The sequence below is a fragment of the Hemitrygon akajei genome, chromosome 11 (genome assembly GCF_048418815.1).
Source record: "Hemitrygon akajei chromosome 11, sHemAka1.3, whole genome shotgun sequence".
Classification (NCBI taxonomy): domain Eukaryota; kingdom Metazoa; phylum Chordata; class Chondrichthyes; order Myliobatiformes; family Dasyatidae; genus Hemitrygon; species Hemitrygon akajei.
The window spans coordinates 126002522-126019257 of NC_133134.1; the positions used below are offsets into that span (position 1 = coordinate 126002522).

Consider the following 16736-nt stretch of genomic DNA (forward strand, 5'->3'; position numbering starts at 1 on the left):
TACCACGAGCCTTAAATAAAAATTACCTAAGTAGATATTTTGGGGTTCGGGATATTGTCATGGTTCCATTCCATGCTGTATTTTCATTCTAGCCGGGTTGGAGCCTGAGATAGGAATTGTGTAATTACAATGTCAAATTGTTGAGTATGCGACACCATAATAAACGTTAAGAGTGGCAGATCGTGCAGAATGCAGGGGAGATCATACTGCGGGATAGTTTAGTGTGGCATGGGTGAGAGGTTTTATTCATTTAAATTAGTTAAGGGTGTGTATACACGATTGACGGAGTACATTGGGCTGGGACATAGTTTCTGCTGCTCTATTACACGAATCAGGCTCGCGGTCATTCAATTGACATAACAGAGGTTAACCCATGGTCGGTGGTTTTGCTTGCTGGTTTACTTGATTAGATTACATGCCTTTGATGGTTTCCTAATCATTCAGGATCCGATCGGTGCAGCCTGCCAGTGAGTTTAGCTAATCGAAGAGGGTTGGAAATGTCAGTGATCAGAGATTTCTGTGATCCATTGCCGCCCAGGGACAGATAGCACTGACAAAACCAGCTTCTCCTGAAGTTCTTATTAAGCTCGCAAGTCTCTTGGATTTCAATATAAACAAGGGATAGAAATCATTTGATTGTTAACCATCAAGGAAAACAGCCGAAATTCAGCAACTGACTCTTCCATACAAACCAGTGAATTATTGCGGTGCGTTGCTTTTCTGGGATGTGGTAATTGGTAAGTACTGTACTGACCCATTCCTCTCATCCGTCAGTCTTAGATCATATCAGCAACACTGCTCATGAAAGCCACATTGATACAAAATAAAACTACACTACTTTAGTGGTGCGATTATGCTGAGTAAATTTTTAGATAACATATTTGGTTAGTTTATACTAAACCGTACTGGTTAATCATTTAATGAATACGATTTATTTTATGATTTTTAAAATTTGGTTACAAATGTATCTTCTCTTTCAATGGAATGCAGAATGACTTTTACTTTCTTAATTAATAATTAACAAATAAACAATTTCAAACGTCGTCATAAACGCTGGTGTAGTTTTGCCGAGCAAAATTGGTTTTGCTCAACTTTCCCAATTCCAGATTAAACTCAACCTCGCGCGAACTGTGTTTTGGAATTAGTAGATTTCAAACTTCACTCTGATCTGATCTTAACCTGATGTGAACATATATTTCGCGGGTGGGCTTCTTGCACATTATCGAGTGCGTTATAGTTTGAACTGGATTATTTAGTAAAGCAGGATTCTAAACCGAGTTCCGTTAGCTCCATCCCTGCATGTCTCTTTTACACAGCGTTAATAGTGGCTCCGTGGCAAAGGTGATTTATACTTGCATACTAATCTTACTGTGTAAATTTAATTCGCCCTTTATTTGACATGGATTATAAAACACGTACAATTAATATTTTGCATTTTAATATCGACATTTCTAAACATATTAAAGTATATACATAATGCCTACAGATTTCATGCCACGAATTGGCTTCTATTGATTAAATACGTATCGCTTATATGTTATTTATGCCTCCAGTCTCCTCAGTTATCAACATATGTGAAAGCAAAACAAACTAATCATTTTAAAACTTAACTGGGAACAATTCATTTGTAGCATTTATGAAAAAATATACTCCCCGGGGCTACATGACGTTTTTCTGTTTGCATACCTGATTTATATATATCGCTGTAATTTATGTCCAAGTCGGACTTGAGAAATCCGGGGGAAATATTGGTACCTTTCGTGTACTTGTGGTGCACATCCACATATAACTAATATTAATATGGGGCAGGTCTAGTCGTTTTGTTTATCAACATTATGAGGAAGCATATTAAAGCAAATTGTGTGTGTGTGTCTGTGTGTGTGTGTGTGTGTGTGTGTGTATGTATGTATGTATGGGGGGGGGGGGTATGTGTAACGTAGGTAACTGCAGCTGAAGGTTACGCGCGAATGTTTATCTTCTTTCCTGTAGAAATATTTCCCGAGCAGCGTGAACAGGATATTTCCCGAATTAGCTTTCATTTTTTTAAAGTTGCCTGAAAATATCTTTACAAGAATTATTTTTTGCTTCAGATTAGAAGAGTTGCAAAAGTTTAAAAGAGAATTTTTTTGGAGAATACTTTTAAATGATTTTGCTTTTTTTGCATGGTTATATGCGTGTGTGCGCATAATAGGTGTTCGGCTAATGCTTGGACCGCATAGAATTAATAATTTTGTCATGGTGTAATAACATTGTTTTATTGCCGTTAACAAATGCCTAGCCCTTGTTATTGATAGCTTTCTGTTCTGCTTTCATTTTTCACCGCTCCAGATGCTGTCAAATGCAAGGATGAGGCTGCTATAGATTGCATTTGACTTTGCCAGCAGGAGGAGCAGGAGGAGGAGGAGATCGATGCTTGCTTCTATCGCTTACCCGTGTCTGTGCGAGTGTGACTGAGCCCCAGTCCCTCCGGAAAAAAAAAAGCTGCCAGCCACCGAACGACGGAGAGCAGCAGCAGCTCCGCTCCGCCACTGATCAGCACCCCACTCGGGGAGACGAGAGAGGGGCGCACGAGGGAGAGGCAGCGCCGGCAGCCTGTGGTCATCAGCCTTTGGGAGGGGGGGTTGGCGGGCGTCCCTGTGCAGATTCAGCGACCAACTCCCCCCGACAGACACATCCATACAAAAAAATATATTCCATACATAACATGCATTATATTGTATAGAAAAGAAGCTACACACATTAAGTTACACTCACGCGCGCACACACATAAACACACACCCCGAGATCGGGGACGAGCCTCCAGCCAGCACCCACCCCCCGCCCCCTCAACCCCCTCCCCGCAGCACCTCTCACACACCTGAAGAAAAGTCAACTTGAAACTCTCACAGCATGCCGCGGAGGAAGCAGCAAGCACCGAAGCGGGCAGCAGGTAAACAAGCAACTTCTATATCCTACCTCTGCCTAGACATTCACTAATTATTATTCATCAGTCTTATATAAATGGAAATGACCTAGCAAAATATGTTTTGTTTCACGGATCTTGTGCGTGTCTTCAAAGACTTTTTTTTTGTTTGAAGTTTTTGTTGTATGCTTGTGCGTTCTTTTAATGGGCTGGGGAGTGATCTAACTGTAGTTTAGGCAAAGAGAGCTCTTCCGCTGGTCCAGCGCGGTGTAACCCGCTTTATTTTGTTACCCCCCTGTCAGTCAAGCAGAATTTCGTCTGTGTAAAAAAAAATGGATGTGTTGCAATATTTTGCTGTAATCTGATACAGTGTTTTGTAGTGCAGCGGATTTGAACTGCCGCGGCTAAAATCGGCAAACTAAACTCGGTTTAAGGTTTGTGAGGCCGGCAAAGTAACAGGGAGAATTTTTAAAAAACGTTAAAATTGTTGTTTAAGAGCATGCATGCACTTTGCAAATCTGTGGAAGGGGGAGGCTGAAAGCGACGCGAGCTGCTCTAACTTTGTGCCTGCGTCCATTGTAGCAGAGCTCTCCGAGCGCTCCAAAGACCCACAGTTTAGGCAAATAGGAATCTAATCTGTGAAATAAATTGCCTGTTTAAACCCTCTTTCCCCCTCCTGAGAGTTGTGATATTTGGTCTGGGGCACTGAAATAAAAGTCCATTTTTCATCTGCCGGATCCACCCACTTAACTGGTCTTAGAGTCGATTGCCATCTTTGATTTGACGGGTGATTGATCACCTGTCATCTGGCAGGCTTTGATCTATTCATTCTCGATAAATATCAATAAATCACTCACTATGGCAACGCATGTGCTAGTGACGTAACGCCTGCCCCTGTCATTTCCTTGCCCAGACATGCACAATAATTTTGTTTAGTTTTTTTAATGTGAGTGTTTTTCTTCATTTCCTTTCCTTTAAGGAGAGTAAGATGAATACATTATGAAGAAATCTTAGCTATTAGTTTACACGCTTTCAACTTGCATGGCTGTAATCTGGTAAATGTGTCACAGCTATAGAAATAACCCTCCAGAAGACTTTCTTCATTGTTGAGGTAATTGTCTCTCCCTTGACAGGCACATTCATCAGTGGCTTAATGGTCAATCAAAAGTTGGCAGGCTGAGTGTTTTCATTCTTTCCTATACACTACATTAGGCATACTTAATCAAAATGTCTCTGTGTAATGGCTGTGAAGAGTTCATGACTGAGTGATCTGTTGTCTGCACAGATAGAAAATTAACAGCTCAGTGCTGGAAGATGTGAGCTTGCAGATAAACAAATCGTGCATTAATATTTCATCTTTGAGACCTCGATGTGCTATCAGCAGCATATTCTTGGCTGTTCTTCTTCCTGATGGTTTCACAGCTGTAACTCATTTCACTGATGACTTTACTGGGGTTACCAAGAGTGACGACAAATTGATTACCTGGCAATGCAGGAAGGGGTGAAGAGATGTGGGTTGACAGATGTGATATAATAAGTTCAACGATGTATGATAGGAAACGGGGTGGGGGGGGTGGGAGTAAGAATGAAAGCTATTGAGTAACATTCATAAAGAAAACTTTGACCAAAGTTGCAATGTTTTAAAATAAACTTATTTAAATATATGTCAGTTTTCAATATTCCTGTCATTACTTAAACTTGACATGACTGTCAACTAGGGAATTCAAAATTGACTGATAACAATATGTTTTATAATTTGAAAGTATGATGAGGTTAAAAGTGCAGGAACACCACTTGGTGAGATCCACCAGTTTATGTGGTGTCAAGTATGCCTGTCTTAGATTGTCTGCTAGTTAACTGTGATCGTAATGTAATACTGAAAAAGTCAAACAAGACTAAAATCCTTCACAAAATAAATCATAAATTGAACTCATAAGTTCAAGAACAAAAGCATTATTAAATATTTTCTTTCTGAAGGTAGTCTCCAAATTTGATTTGGTTTCGATTTTGTTTTAGAACGACATCTCACGTGATTTATTTTAAGTGGGGGGTCTCTACTCATATATTTAATGCTTTAATAGCTCAGATATTTGCATAATATTTACATTATTTATTTTGATATCATTGTGGATGGTAAATGTTAGAAAACATTTAGTGATGTATAAAGTATATTGATGGAATGAAGATCTGCAAAAAAATGAAAGCCTTTTCAGGAACAATCTAACTAAAAATTCATCATAAAATGTATGTGCTAGACTTTTTAAATAATTTTGCCTTGCATTAGAAAAGATGTTACTAAAGTAAACTAGGTTCTGTCTGACTGCTTAAAAGATCATACTTTCAGATGTGCTTTGTCTCTTTCTTCAGTATTTCTATGGTAATTGCTCATTTTAGGTTTGCTGTTCTTTTAAAGTCTAAAAGCAGTCTAACTTAGACTTTGTCCTACACCAGGTCTGCATTGATATCACAACATTCCAAAGTGTCTGAATTCATACTTTCAAATTTCTCAAAATCACACAGCATAGATTTGTCATACAACTCAGGGCAAATTGTTGCACTCATTTCATATCCTATTGTAAAGGCCAAACTTGGCAGTGCCTTTTGCATCATCCTGATTTAACTTATTGCTCCTTTCTTCTTCAATACCAACATTTAACAAACCTGGGACTTGATGTTTCACACCTCAAGTAAATCACTCATGTTAGTGAGATATCTATGAACTAACCCAAAGAATAACCTTTGAACTAGAATACTTTTGGCTTTGAATCCACTCTCCTTAGATCACATATACTCAAAGTATTCGTGGAAATATTTTTAAATTAGTTTGTAATCTTTACAGCTTGGAGATAACCGGGGAGGTTAATCACTCTTTTTAAGTATTATTTTGTATTGATCTATATGCTAGAATAATTTGATCAATAAATGCGGCTCATTGTGTTAAAATACAAGTGTTACTGCTAACTAATAGGTATCACTGTGTGGAAGTCTTCCCCGATACTAAGTAGTTCTGAATCGTTTCTAATTGGCTCTTCAAGATTAATTTCTGAATTTGATTAACTTCCACAGTCTCACTAGGTGAATCTTTTTTGAAGTTCAGAATCTTGCAGCAGCAGTTGTGTAATGTCTCCATGTGTAGAGCTCTTGCATTCTAGCCTATAACACTGACATTTGGACTGACGTTCTTCAGAACTGTAGTGGATTTGTCACGTGATATGGAGACATGTAAGAATCATTTTGCAGGTCCATGGGTAATAATGAATTCTGGGTGGAATAATCATATTAAAAAAGGAAAAAAAGTGCAAATATTGGGAAAGTGTTGCAATAAAAAAGAAAATATTGGTAGTCCATACCAGGCACTGCATCATCTCTGAAAAGGCAGATTAAGTTTTATGGTGTTAGAACTTTTCATAATCCATAATAATGTGAGTTTTCTCATTTCAAAGCCTGATAAACTTGCATTAGATTACAATCATTTTCTACTTTTTTTCCAGGAGAGGAAGTGTTCATTGTAAAATTACAAGGACGTGTGTTGTTCTTTGTAAACCTTGATGCCTTCCAGCCAACATTTTCATGGTGGACCATGCTGCAACAATTTGTGATGACAAGTGGCTTATTCACTAAACAGGAATTAACTGTAATAATTACAGTTGTTCGTTAGCTCCACATGAAGTAATTATAGATTAATGAACACCTGTGTCCGGAAGGGTAGAACAGACTTAAATTCTTGCTTTGAACATTCCTACTAATTGTACCAGTGAAATATAACAAAGAGGAATGGTACTATAGAAGAAAGGTTTGTTGATTGTAACATCTGTTTTAGAGTCATAGAGTAATACAGTATGGAAATAGGCCCTTTAGCCCATAATACTTCAAGTGTGACCTCACCAACAACTTATGTGACAACAACAGTGTCCCTAATGCTAAATTCAGTGCCCTAACCGATAAAGACCAGCATGCTAAATGCCACCTTCTACATGCACAGCTGCTTTCAGCAAACGATGCTCTTATACTGCCAGGATCCTCTGTTCAACAACAGTCATATTAGTTTTCAATTTCTTGAGTTTGCTTTAAAATGAGCCTAATTCTATGGTAGTGCACTATTTGGAAAAATCTGTAATCTTGCCTCCCAATAACATTGATTAATTACGTTCCTTATTTTTTTAAGTTAATATCAGCAACAGTGACAATGAAGGTCCTAATTGTCCTCAAATCCATTTGGGTACACTAATGACCTCTGAGAAGGAAATCTGCTTTTATTCTGCTGTTCAGTTTTGTGATTCCAGATTCACAGCCTTATCATTGTCTTTTAGCTGTTCACTAAAATGGCCCAGTGGTCCACACTTTGGAAATGTGACAAAAAGTAGTAATAAAACTAGACCGAGAACTGGACATGGACACTTGATATGGCATCGGGTCTACAGACGTTGCAAAGTCAGAAGAGATTGCTTGGCAAGCCAAGCAATAGCATGACATACTACTGTTTATATGTAGTCAGCCAACAGCCCTTATTATAGGTGTGTATGCCTATTTCCATTGGCCATACAGACATAGCTACCGATTTTTGTGTGACTGATTGAGGAGGGGGGAATGGGGGCGTTGCGATGTGGTCTTTGGAACTCTTAACGTTGTTATTCCAGCCTCTATGAGGTCTCAGTAAATCAGATAAAACCAAACATGGGCAAAGAAAATTAAGACATTACCAACAACCATCCGCCCTCACCAATATTCCACCACTGAGTAAAAACAGGGATCAGTGAGGCGATGGAATATGCTCAGGTATTGGGTCTCCATAGTTAATCTAAGTGTGGTTTGCCAGCATTGCCTTTAACTGAGCCAACTAAGTCCTGGAAGACAAAGGTGCTCGATAGCAAGAGGGAAATACTTATAATCTTGTCTTTGTTCAACCATGTATCAGATATGGACCTGATCCTGATGGTATTACTGAGAGAGTTCCCTTGCACAGACTCATTTAGAGATGAACTTCCTTATTCACACTGAAGACCCACTACATCTTGATGTGTACACTATTATTGCATTCAAAGGGATGTATTCACAACAGTTTTGAGAGTGCAGAACAATGAATATAAGAACCTATTGGTGAGTTAACGGAGAACATCTGTGCGTGGTTTTGTTTAACATGGAGAGGCTGATGCACGGGCATCTACCACAATGTCCTAGTCAGATCTGAGTTAAAGTCCAGTGGCGTAGATTGCATGACGACTGGGGTCACTTCACTGCTGCAGCCTTCCTCCACCTTCACTGCTGTTGTGATGTGTCAGTATCTTCTGCCAGCTCAACCACTGAGGTCTTGGTTAGATCGCTCTTTGAAACCCCCTCCTTCAGCTTACCGCACAAGTGACCCTACAGGATCTATGCGCCAGATGGCTAAACTCCAGAAGGCATTGCTTTCAGAATCTCAGGAACTCACAAGCTCCTCCATTATGTCAAGGAGATGATGTTTGGAGAAGGATTGACAGTACTAGGAAGACTAAAAGAGTCTGTACATTTTGAAGCAAAAAAAAGGACAATGCTGAAAGAATTTAACAGGACAAACAGCATCTGTGGAGGTAAAAGATGCAAGTCTCAACTTGAATGTCATAACCTGAGATGTTGACTTACTCCTATTACCTGCTCAGTGCTGTCAAGTTACAGTTGCTCATCTGTAACTTGGTCATTAATCTACTGAAGGATCTCCATGGGTTGAGCAGCATCTGTGTGGGGAAAGGTATTGTTGACATCTTGGATTGGGTCCTTGCATCAGGACTGAGAGTTGAGAGGGGAGATTGTGAATATAAAGAGAAGGGAAGGGGCATCTGCATTCTCATGTGTCTCGACTTGTTCATCAATGCTCATTTCAGATTCTGCCAAGAGTGCATTCTAGAAATTTAGCAGACTGTCAAACGTTAGTTAATATAGTTGAATTCTCGATTTTAGATGAGCAATGCTGCCATGAGATTAGGCAGCATTTGACTGAGTATGGCAGCAAGAGGCCTTCATAAAATTAAAATCAGTAGGAATCAGAATGGAGCAGCTTCTACTGACTTGCATTGTACCTGAGACAAAGGAAGACAGCTGTTAGAGGTCAGTGATTTAATACTGGACCATTGCTGCAAGAGTTACACCTGGCAATGCCTTATGCCCAGCTTACTTGGGTATATCATAAGGCAGGAATGGAAAGGATGCTAGTGACTGGGCAGTGCTGTAATCCTCAGGTAATGTAGTAGTCTGTGATAGTGAGCACCTGCATTTAGAGAGATCTGCACCACTTTCAGATTTGCATTGCAACATGGCAGGTGATAACAGCATCAAATTAATCAGGCACTGATCATCTCCAAGAGAGTGTCTGTCCCTTTTTCCTTGTCATTCAGTTGATGCTTCCATCATCCAGTCCCCTTCTGTTGATACAGTGAATGTCACATCACTGGAAAGTTATCTATACCAGTTCTTTCACTCATGTCACAGTGAGAGCAGGAGCTTTATAGGCTTTTAACTCCCAGGACCCTACAAAGTACAGGTCAGGAATACATCAAAGTGAGGAAGTTTAACAATATCAGAACCCAAACAACCTGGCTCATCATTCCACCCATCAATATTAACAGTTCTGCACTGGTGCACCATGATGCAGTATGTACTACGTACAGGTTGCCTTTCAAAAGCATGTGAAAGTCTACTTGTCATTTGTAACCCAATTTCCCTTCTACCTTAGTGGGCAAAGGCAGCAGGTGATTAGACTACCATCACCTGCAAGTTCTGCCCTTGTCACAAACCATCCCATTTATCCAGGATATAGGATGCTGCATTGCTGCTGGGTCATACATTTCTGGAGCTCTCTGTCTAACAGTAGAGTGAGTTTCTGTACACTACAGGAATTGCAGATGTTCCAGAAAGAGCCTCCCTGCCACTTCTGAATGAGGAATGAGCAAAATTACTTGCATTATCAGCAATTTCCGTTTCTCGAAAATGAAAGAAAAACAAATCCAGTGAAGTTTTCTGCTGACGGAGGTCTTCCAACTTTTCCCCAGTGCTTCGGATAATAACTCAAAATTTATGTTCTTGTGATATGAACATTTCATGTCCAGAAAGCAAGTTACTAGAGTTATGGTTTCATGGACAAATATACTTCTCTATGTCATTTGGGCTTTGTATTGCTTAGTTGTATGAAATAAAACTTTGAAGCAATAGGATATCTATGGGGTCAACATTGTAATTAGTATTTCTCCCACACAATATATGTAGACCATAAGGCAGAGGAGCATAATTAGGATTTTTCACCCATCGAGTCTGCTCCTCCATTCTGTCATGACTGATATATTATCCCTCTTGATTCCATCTCCTACCTTCTCCCTGTATCCGTTGATGTCCTGACTAATCAAGAACTTATCAACCTCCACTTTAAATATACTTAATGACTTGACCTTGACAGCCATCTGTGGAACTGAATTCCAGATTCACTACCCACTGGCTGAATAAATTTCTCCGTATCTCTTTTCCAAATGGATGTCCCTCTATTCAAAGACTGTGCCCTATTAAAAGAAAAAAAAATTCTCTACATCCACTATATCTAGGCTTTCCAACATTCAATTAGGTTTCAATGAGAACTAATCAATATTCTTCAAGATCTTGGCCGCAAAACCAAATTGGATCCTCGATTTCCTCACGTGGAGACCCCAGTCAGTTTGGAAGTTATGAAGAATGCATGACACAACCTTTACTTTCTAAGAAGTTTGTGAAGATTCGGCATGACATCTAAAACTTGGTCAAACTTCTATAGGTGTATGGTGGAGAGTATATTTTCCAGCTTCACTGAACTTCACTTTCCAATTACTGAACTGTTACCGCAATCTATGGGCTTTTCATCTCATGTTCTGGAAACTTATTTTTATTATTTATATTTCTTTTTTCTATCTTTTTGTATTTGCACGGTTTATTGCCTTTTGCATACTGGTTCTCCACCCTGTTGTTGAGGTCTTTCTATGATTCTATTACATTGGATCTATTGAGTATGCCTGCAAGAAATTGAATCTCAGGGTTGTATATGGTGAAATATATGTACTTCGGCAATAAATTTACTTTTAACTTTGAAATTTAAGATCCTCCCTTATTCTCTAAATTCCAGTGAGTCCAGGTGGAGAGCCATGAAATGTTCGTCATATGGTAACACTTTCATTCCAGGAATAATTCTTGTGAACCTCCTGTAGACCCCCTCCAAAGACAGCACATCTTTTCTTACATAAGGGGCCCAAAACTGCTCACAATACTGCTCACCGATGGTGTCCCCTTCTAATCAACTTTGGCCAGCTTCTATCTCATGCCTCTGTAATTTCCTCTATTCCACTATAATATTGATATATCACACTTTATCTTCTCCCTCTCAAACTGCAGGGTGAATTCTATCATATGATCACTGCCTCCTGATAGTTCCTTTACCTTAAGCTCCCTAATAAAAATCTGGTTCATTACGTAACACCAAATCCAGAGTTGCCTTTTCCCTAGTGGGCTCAACCATGAGCTGCTCCAAAAAAGCCATCTCATAGGTCTTCTAGGATTTCCCTCTATTGAAATCCAGCACCAACCTGATTTTCCCAATTTACCTGCATATCAAAATCTCCCATGTTTGTCATAACATTGTACTTATTACATTCCTTTTCTATCTCCACTTGTAATTTATATCTTGTTATAATTTATGTTTATATTACTCTAAAACTCTGCCCTTGGAGAAAGTTTCTCTACAAAATTTGTATTTTGTAGAGAGTCTTTCTCCAAAGGCAGAGTATTAGAATAATGTAGAACTGGTGCTATTGTATGGGTGTTCAAAATATAGTAGTTTTTAAATAAAATTTACTTCCTCCCTGATAAATGAGCCTGGCTCCAAGCAAAAAAGCCATGAGTCCAAATCCCAAGATTATGCTCAGTGTAGTGCGGTATGATTGTTACTTCAGCTGGGCGGTGTTACAATGAAAGAGATGATGTTTATGGATCAATTTTTCTTTGAAATTCTCCTCCTGCTTGGTTGACTGAAAGATGTGGAAGAAAATGGGAAAAATAAGGATTTTTTAAAATGAACTATTTGTTTGAAGGACACCGCAATAGCATAGAAAAAATTAATAGCATTTATATATGCCTCAGCCTTCCTATAAATAACATTAATGGAGTTATGCCGTTTTTCATGATTTACTATCGGAAACAGATGCTGCTTACTGATTAAAAGTATGTAGGTAATGACCACACTGGAGTGCCTTGGTAGGACTAATATTTTAATCAAAAGCATCTGTTTCTCACTTTCAGTGCCATATTCATACGAAAGCTGTACATTAGTATAAGTCAAAAGATTCTATGAGGCAGTCTTTCATTCTTTCAAATGCAGTTCAGAAATCAGGCATTTATGTAACATCTCTTTGTCCATCTTTAATTATTCACCATTGATTTCTGTTAGACATTCTGTCTTGCTGTTTTGAAAGTTTTCAGTTGGGTGAAAATTTGTCTACAGCCTCTGTTCCATTTATTATCCTTGGCTCATTGTTCATATTACATTTTAGCAAATTGTTTCTAAGTGACATTATTAATTTTTGTATCTACCCTAACAATGCTCAACTCCTTTTCTGTTACTTCTGGACTATTCAGACTGATTGTGTTGACATTCAGTCATGCAGCAGACACTTTAGGAATATGGAAGCAATTCTCTTTATTTCTCATCTCCTCTCTGTACGGTGGCTATCAACTGTGAACCTCGCCTGGCTGTGTAATATCAAAGGTTCAAAGGGTTCATTTTATTGTCAAAGTATGCATGTACAATACAACTCTGATATTTGTCTTCTCCAGATAGCCATGAGATACAGAAAGACCATGGAGTTGATTAAAGAAAAGAAAAATAACTCCCACCCTCAGCGCGAAAGAAAAGAAACAAAACTCACAGACCCCAAAATCCCCCACCCCCTACCCTGCAGAAAAAATATAGCAACAATAGCATCAAGTCGTGTATAGTTTTAAATCATCTGTAATTTTAAAAGCCTGATATCATGCATAGTTTTAAGATGAACATATTTATGTTACCACTAAGTTTGTATTTTACCTCCTTTGTAACACTGCTGCTCAGAGTCTGCATGGGATGGTCTTCTGTATCCAAGTGAACTGTAGGTGTAAGGTAAATTTAGAGTGTGTGGAATTGGAATTGATTTGTTAGCATAGATGTGTTCACAGAATATACAGGACAGATGATTTGAATTAGCAATTTTGAAGCTACTGCTTGTAAACTGTAGACTTGTGAGGTACTTTTCAGAAGTATACCATTATTGAAACTTAAGACAAAGAAGACAATTCAACCCATTGTATTCATGCTGGGTATGAAAATAGCTACTTGGGCTGTTCCCACTTGGCTTTTGGTCCACAGCTTTGAGAGTTATGGTGCTTTAAATCCTCATCCAGCTACTTTTTAAAATGCATTATGTTTTTCGTTTCCATCACCTTTCCGGGCATTGAGTTCCAGAACAGATTCATGCTTCAGGAGAAAAATGTTTTCCTCAACTCCCCTTTAATCACTCTAGTAATTATTTTAAATTGATGCCTCATGTGTTTGCATCGGTCTATTAAAGGAATTGGGCCTTCCTGTTCAACTCCATGGCCCTCTCATACATTAAAAAAAATGAACTTAAACATGAATCTGTATTTGAAACATTAGTTTGGGGATGATATAGCCTATGTTAGTGTTGCAGTAGATGTTGGATATTAAGTCATCTGACCAGTTTGTATTTTGGTCTAAACAATGAGTACTGAGTAACCCCCCAAAAAATACCTCAAACATCGATCATTGATATTTTGATGTTCAGATGTGAATAACCACACCCTGTCCAATCATCTTCTGACTTAATGCCCAGATACATGCACCTTCGAGCATAAATCAACTGGCAACAGTCAGCCCAGGTGTACTTTGCCGGCAATTGCATCTTCACCATTTTGTTGAAGTGGTTTGTACTACTACACAACAGTTAGGAATATCTACCACTCCATGTCTGGACAACATTTCAGGAAATCTGATTACTTAGCTGTCCATCTCCTACTTGCATATAGGCAGAGGCGAAAGAGCATGGCCCCAGTGACAATAAAGACAACAAAGAGGTGGTCACGGAAGGCTGAGGAGCGGATGCAGGATTGCTTCGAATCAGTAGACTAGACCATGTTCAAGGATTCATCACGGGGTCTGAACGAATATACCACAATTCTCATGGACTTTATAAAAACAATCACAGGCAAGTGTGGTGCCACTAATCATTCAGAATCTTCCTTAACCAGAAGCCTTAGATGAACCATGAGATCTGCAATCTGCTGAGGGCCTGATCAGTAGCATTCAGGTCTGATGACCAAGTTAAATACTAGAGTTACAGTTATGATCTCCAGTAGGCCATCTCACGTACAAAGTGGCAATTCCGAACCAAACTTGAATCACTTGATGCCTATCAGCTGTGGCAGGGCTTAAATGCTATCGGCTCCAGCAAAGTGAAACTGACAACAATAGGTGACAACAAGGCTTCACTCTCAGATGAGCTGAATACTTTTTATGTTCACTTTAACCATCAAAACATGGAGACACCTCACAAACTTCCACGGTCTCAGTTTCTGAGGCCGGTGAGAGCTTCCTTCAGGAAAGCGAACCCATGCATCTGGCCCTGGCTGAGAACTGAAGATCAGTGCTGCTCAACTGGCAGGAGTGTTCACTGATATCTTTAACCTCTCACTTCAGCAGTCTGAGGTACCCATGTGTTTCAAGCAGGCTTCAGTTATACTGGTGCCGAAGAAGAATGTAGTAACCTGCCTCCATGACTATCATGCAGTAGCACTTACATCAACCGTGATGAAGTGCTTTGAAAGGTTGGTGACATATTTGAAAGGTGAAGCATATCGGCTCCTGCCCAGAAAGTGTCTGGAATCCACTCCAATTTTCCTAGTGTCACAAAAAGTCAACAGCAGCTGCCATTTCATTGGCTCTTCACTCAATCCTAGACAGCAAAGATGCATACATCAGGATACTCTTCATGGACTACAGCTCAGCATTCAAAACTATTATTCTTTCAAAACTGATCAATAAGGTTCAAGTCCTCAGTACCTGCTTGTGGAACTGGATCTTCAATTTCCTCATTTTAGACTCCAGTTAAGTCAGATTGACAACAGCTTCTGCTCCACAATCTTCCTCTGCACATGTGCACCACAAGGCTGTGTGCTTAGCCCCCTGCTCTACTTACTTAATATTTATGACTGTGAGGCTAGGCACAGTTCCAATGCCATATTTAAGTTTGCCCACGACACCACTGTCATAAGCTGAATTAGCATATAGGAGAGGGATAGAAAATCTCACTGAGTGGTGCCACAAAAACAACCTCTCACTCGATGTCAGCAAGACCAAGGAGATGATCGTTGACTTAAGGAGGATGAAACTAGAGGTCCAAGAGCCAGTTCTTATTGGGAGATTGGAGGTGAGGAGGCTCAAATTCCTCAATGTTGTTATTTCAGAGTATTTGTCCTGGGTCCTGCACATAAGTGCCATTATGAAGAAAGCATGGCAGGGCATCTACTTCTATAAAAGTACACAAAGATTCAGCATGACATCTAAAACTTTGACAAAATTCCATAGATATGTGGTGGAGGGTATGTTGATTGGTTTTATCACAACCTAGTATGGAAATATCAATGTTCATGTACGGAAAAGCATACAAATACAGCCCAGTCCATCATGGGTAAACCCTCCCTACCGTTGAGCACATCTATACAGAGTCCTGTTCCAGGAAAGCAGCATCCATCAGCAAGGACCCCCACCATCCAGGCCATCCTCTCTTCTGGCTGCTGCCACCTGGTAGAAGGTACAGGTGCCTCAGGACCTGCATCAGGTGGTTCAGGAACAGTTATGATCCTGTAACCATTAGGCCCTTGAACCAGAGGGGATAACTTCACTCACCCCATTACCGAACTGTTTGCATTGTGCTAGACTCACTTTAAATGACTCTTCATCTTATGTTCTTGATAGTTCATTGTTTGTTTATTTATTATTACTTCTCTCTTTTTTGTATTTACATTTTTTTCACATTGGTTGTTGTCCACCCTTTGGTGTGGCCTTTGATTGATCATATTGTGTTTCTTTCTGTTTAAAATGATTGCCCACAAAAAGGGATCTAAGGGTTGTATTACCGGCTAGTGGTGCAGTGACATCAGCACCGGAGACTCCGGAGCGAAGGTTCCTGAGTTCGAATCCATCTGTGCCGGGTTGAGTGTTGAGCTCACAACTCTGCGCTGTGAGAAGGACATGGGGGACCACTCACAGAATCTTTCCTTCAAGAGAACCACTTGAAAAAAAAAGCGGTCGCCGAGGATCTGGCAGAAAAAAAAGGGTTGTATATTCATTCTCTCTCCCTCTCCCTCTCCGTCTCCCTCAGGCTTCTCAAATACTTTCCAAGTTCCTAACAGTTATAGTAAAATGGAATGAGAGTACTTTACCCAGTATTTGACTGTTGAGATCCATAGGTACATCAGTAGTGTGTTAAATTCCCAACGCTCCATTATTGCAGACTTCGGTAAGGCTATATCTGGGTTCAGATGCTTTGGGGAGGAGGAAAAGACATTCCAATCAATGAAGAGACTACTCTCAGAGAGTTTTCCGAGACATGCATACTGCCAGTAAATTTGAGCAATGATTATTTGCACATTTAGGTTTTCCAAAGCTCTCATTATTGAGGTATGTGAGAAGACCTGGAGCCACTCTTTTATGCCTGATTGCCTCTCCAAGAATGTCAATGTCACATTGTCTTAGAATCTCCTGGTCACGGGATGCCACAGAATGTGCTGCCACAGA

General features: G+C 39.6%; 1 protein-coding gene across 2 annotated transcripts in view; it reads left to right on the forward strand.

The window, feature by feature from the left end:
* The first annotated feature begins 611 nt into the window (after positions 1 to 611).
* The window catches only part of tshz2 (teashirt zinc finger homeobox 2), a 538497-nt gene continuing 522372 nt past the window's right edge, over positions 612 to 16736 (forward strand). For both annotated transcript variants that reach the window (XM_073061628.1, XM_073061629.1), the window contains exons 1-2: positions 612 to 737; positions 2329 to 2929. In XM_073061628.1, coding sequence (XP_072917729.1) covers positions 2890 to 2929 — 40 coding nt within the window. In that variant the 5' untranslated portion in view covers positions 612 to 737; positions 2329 to 2889. The remainder of the gene's footprint in view (positions 738 to 2328; positions 2930 to 16736) is intronic.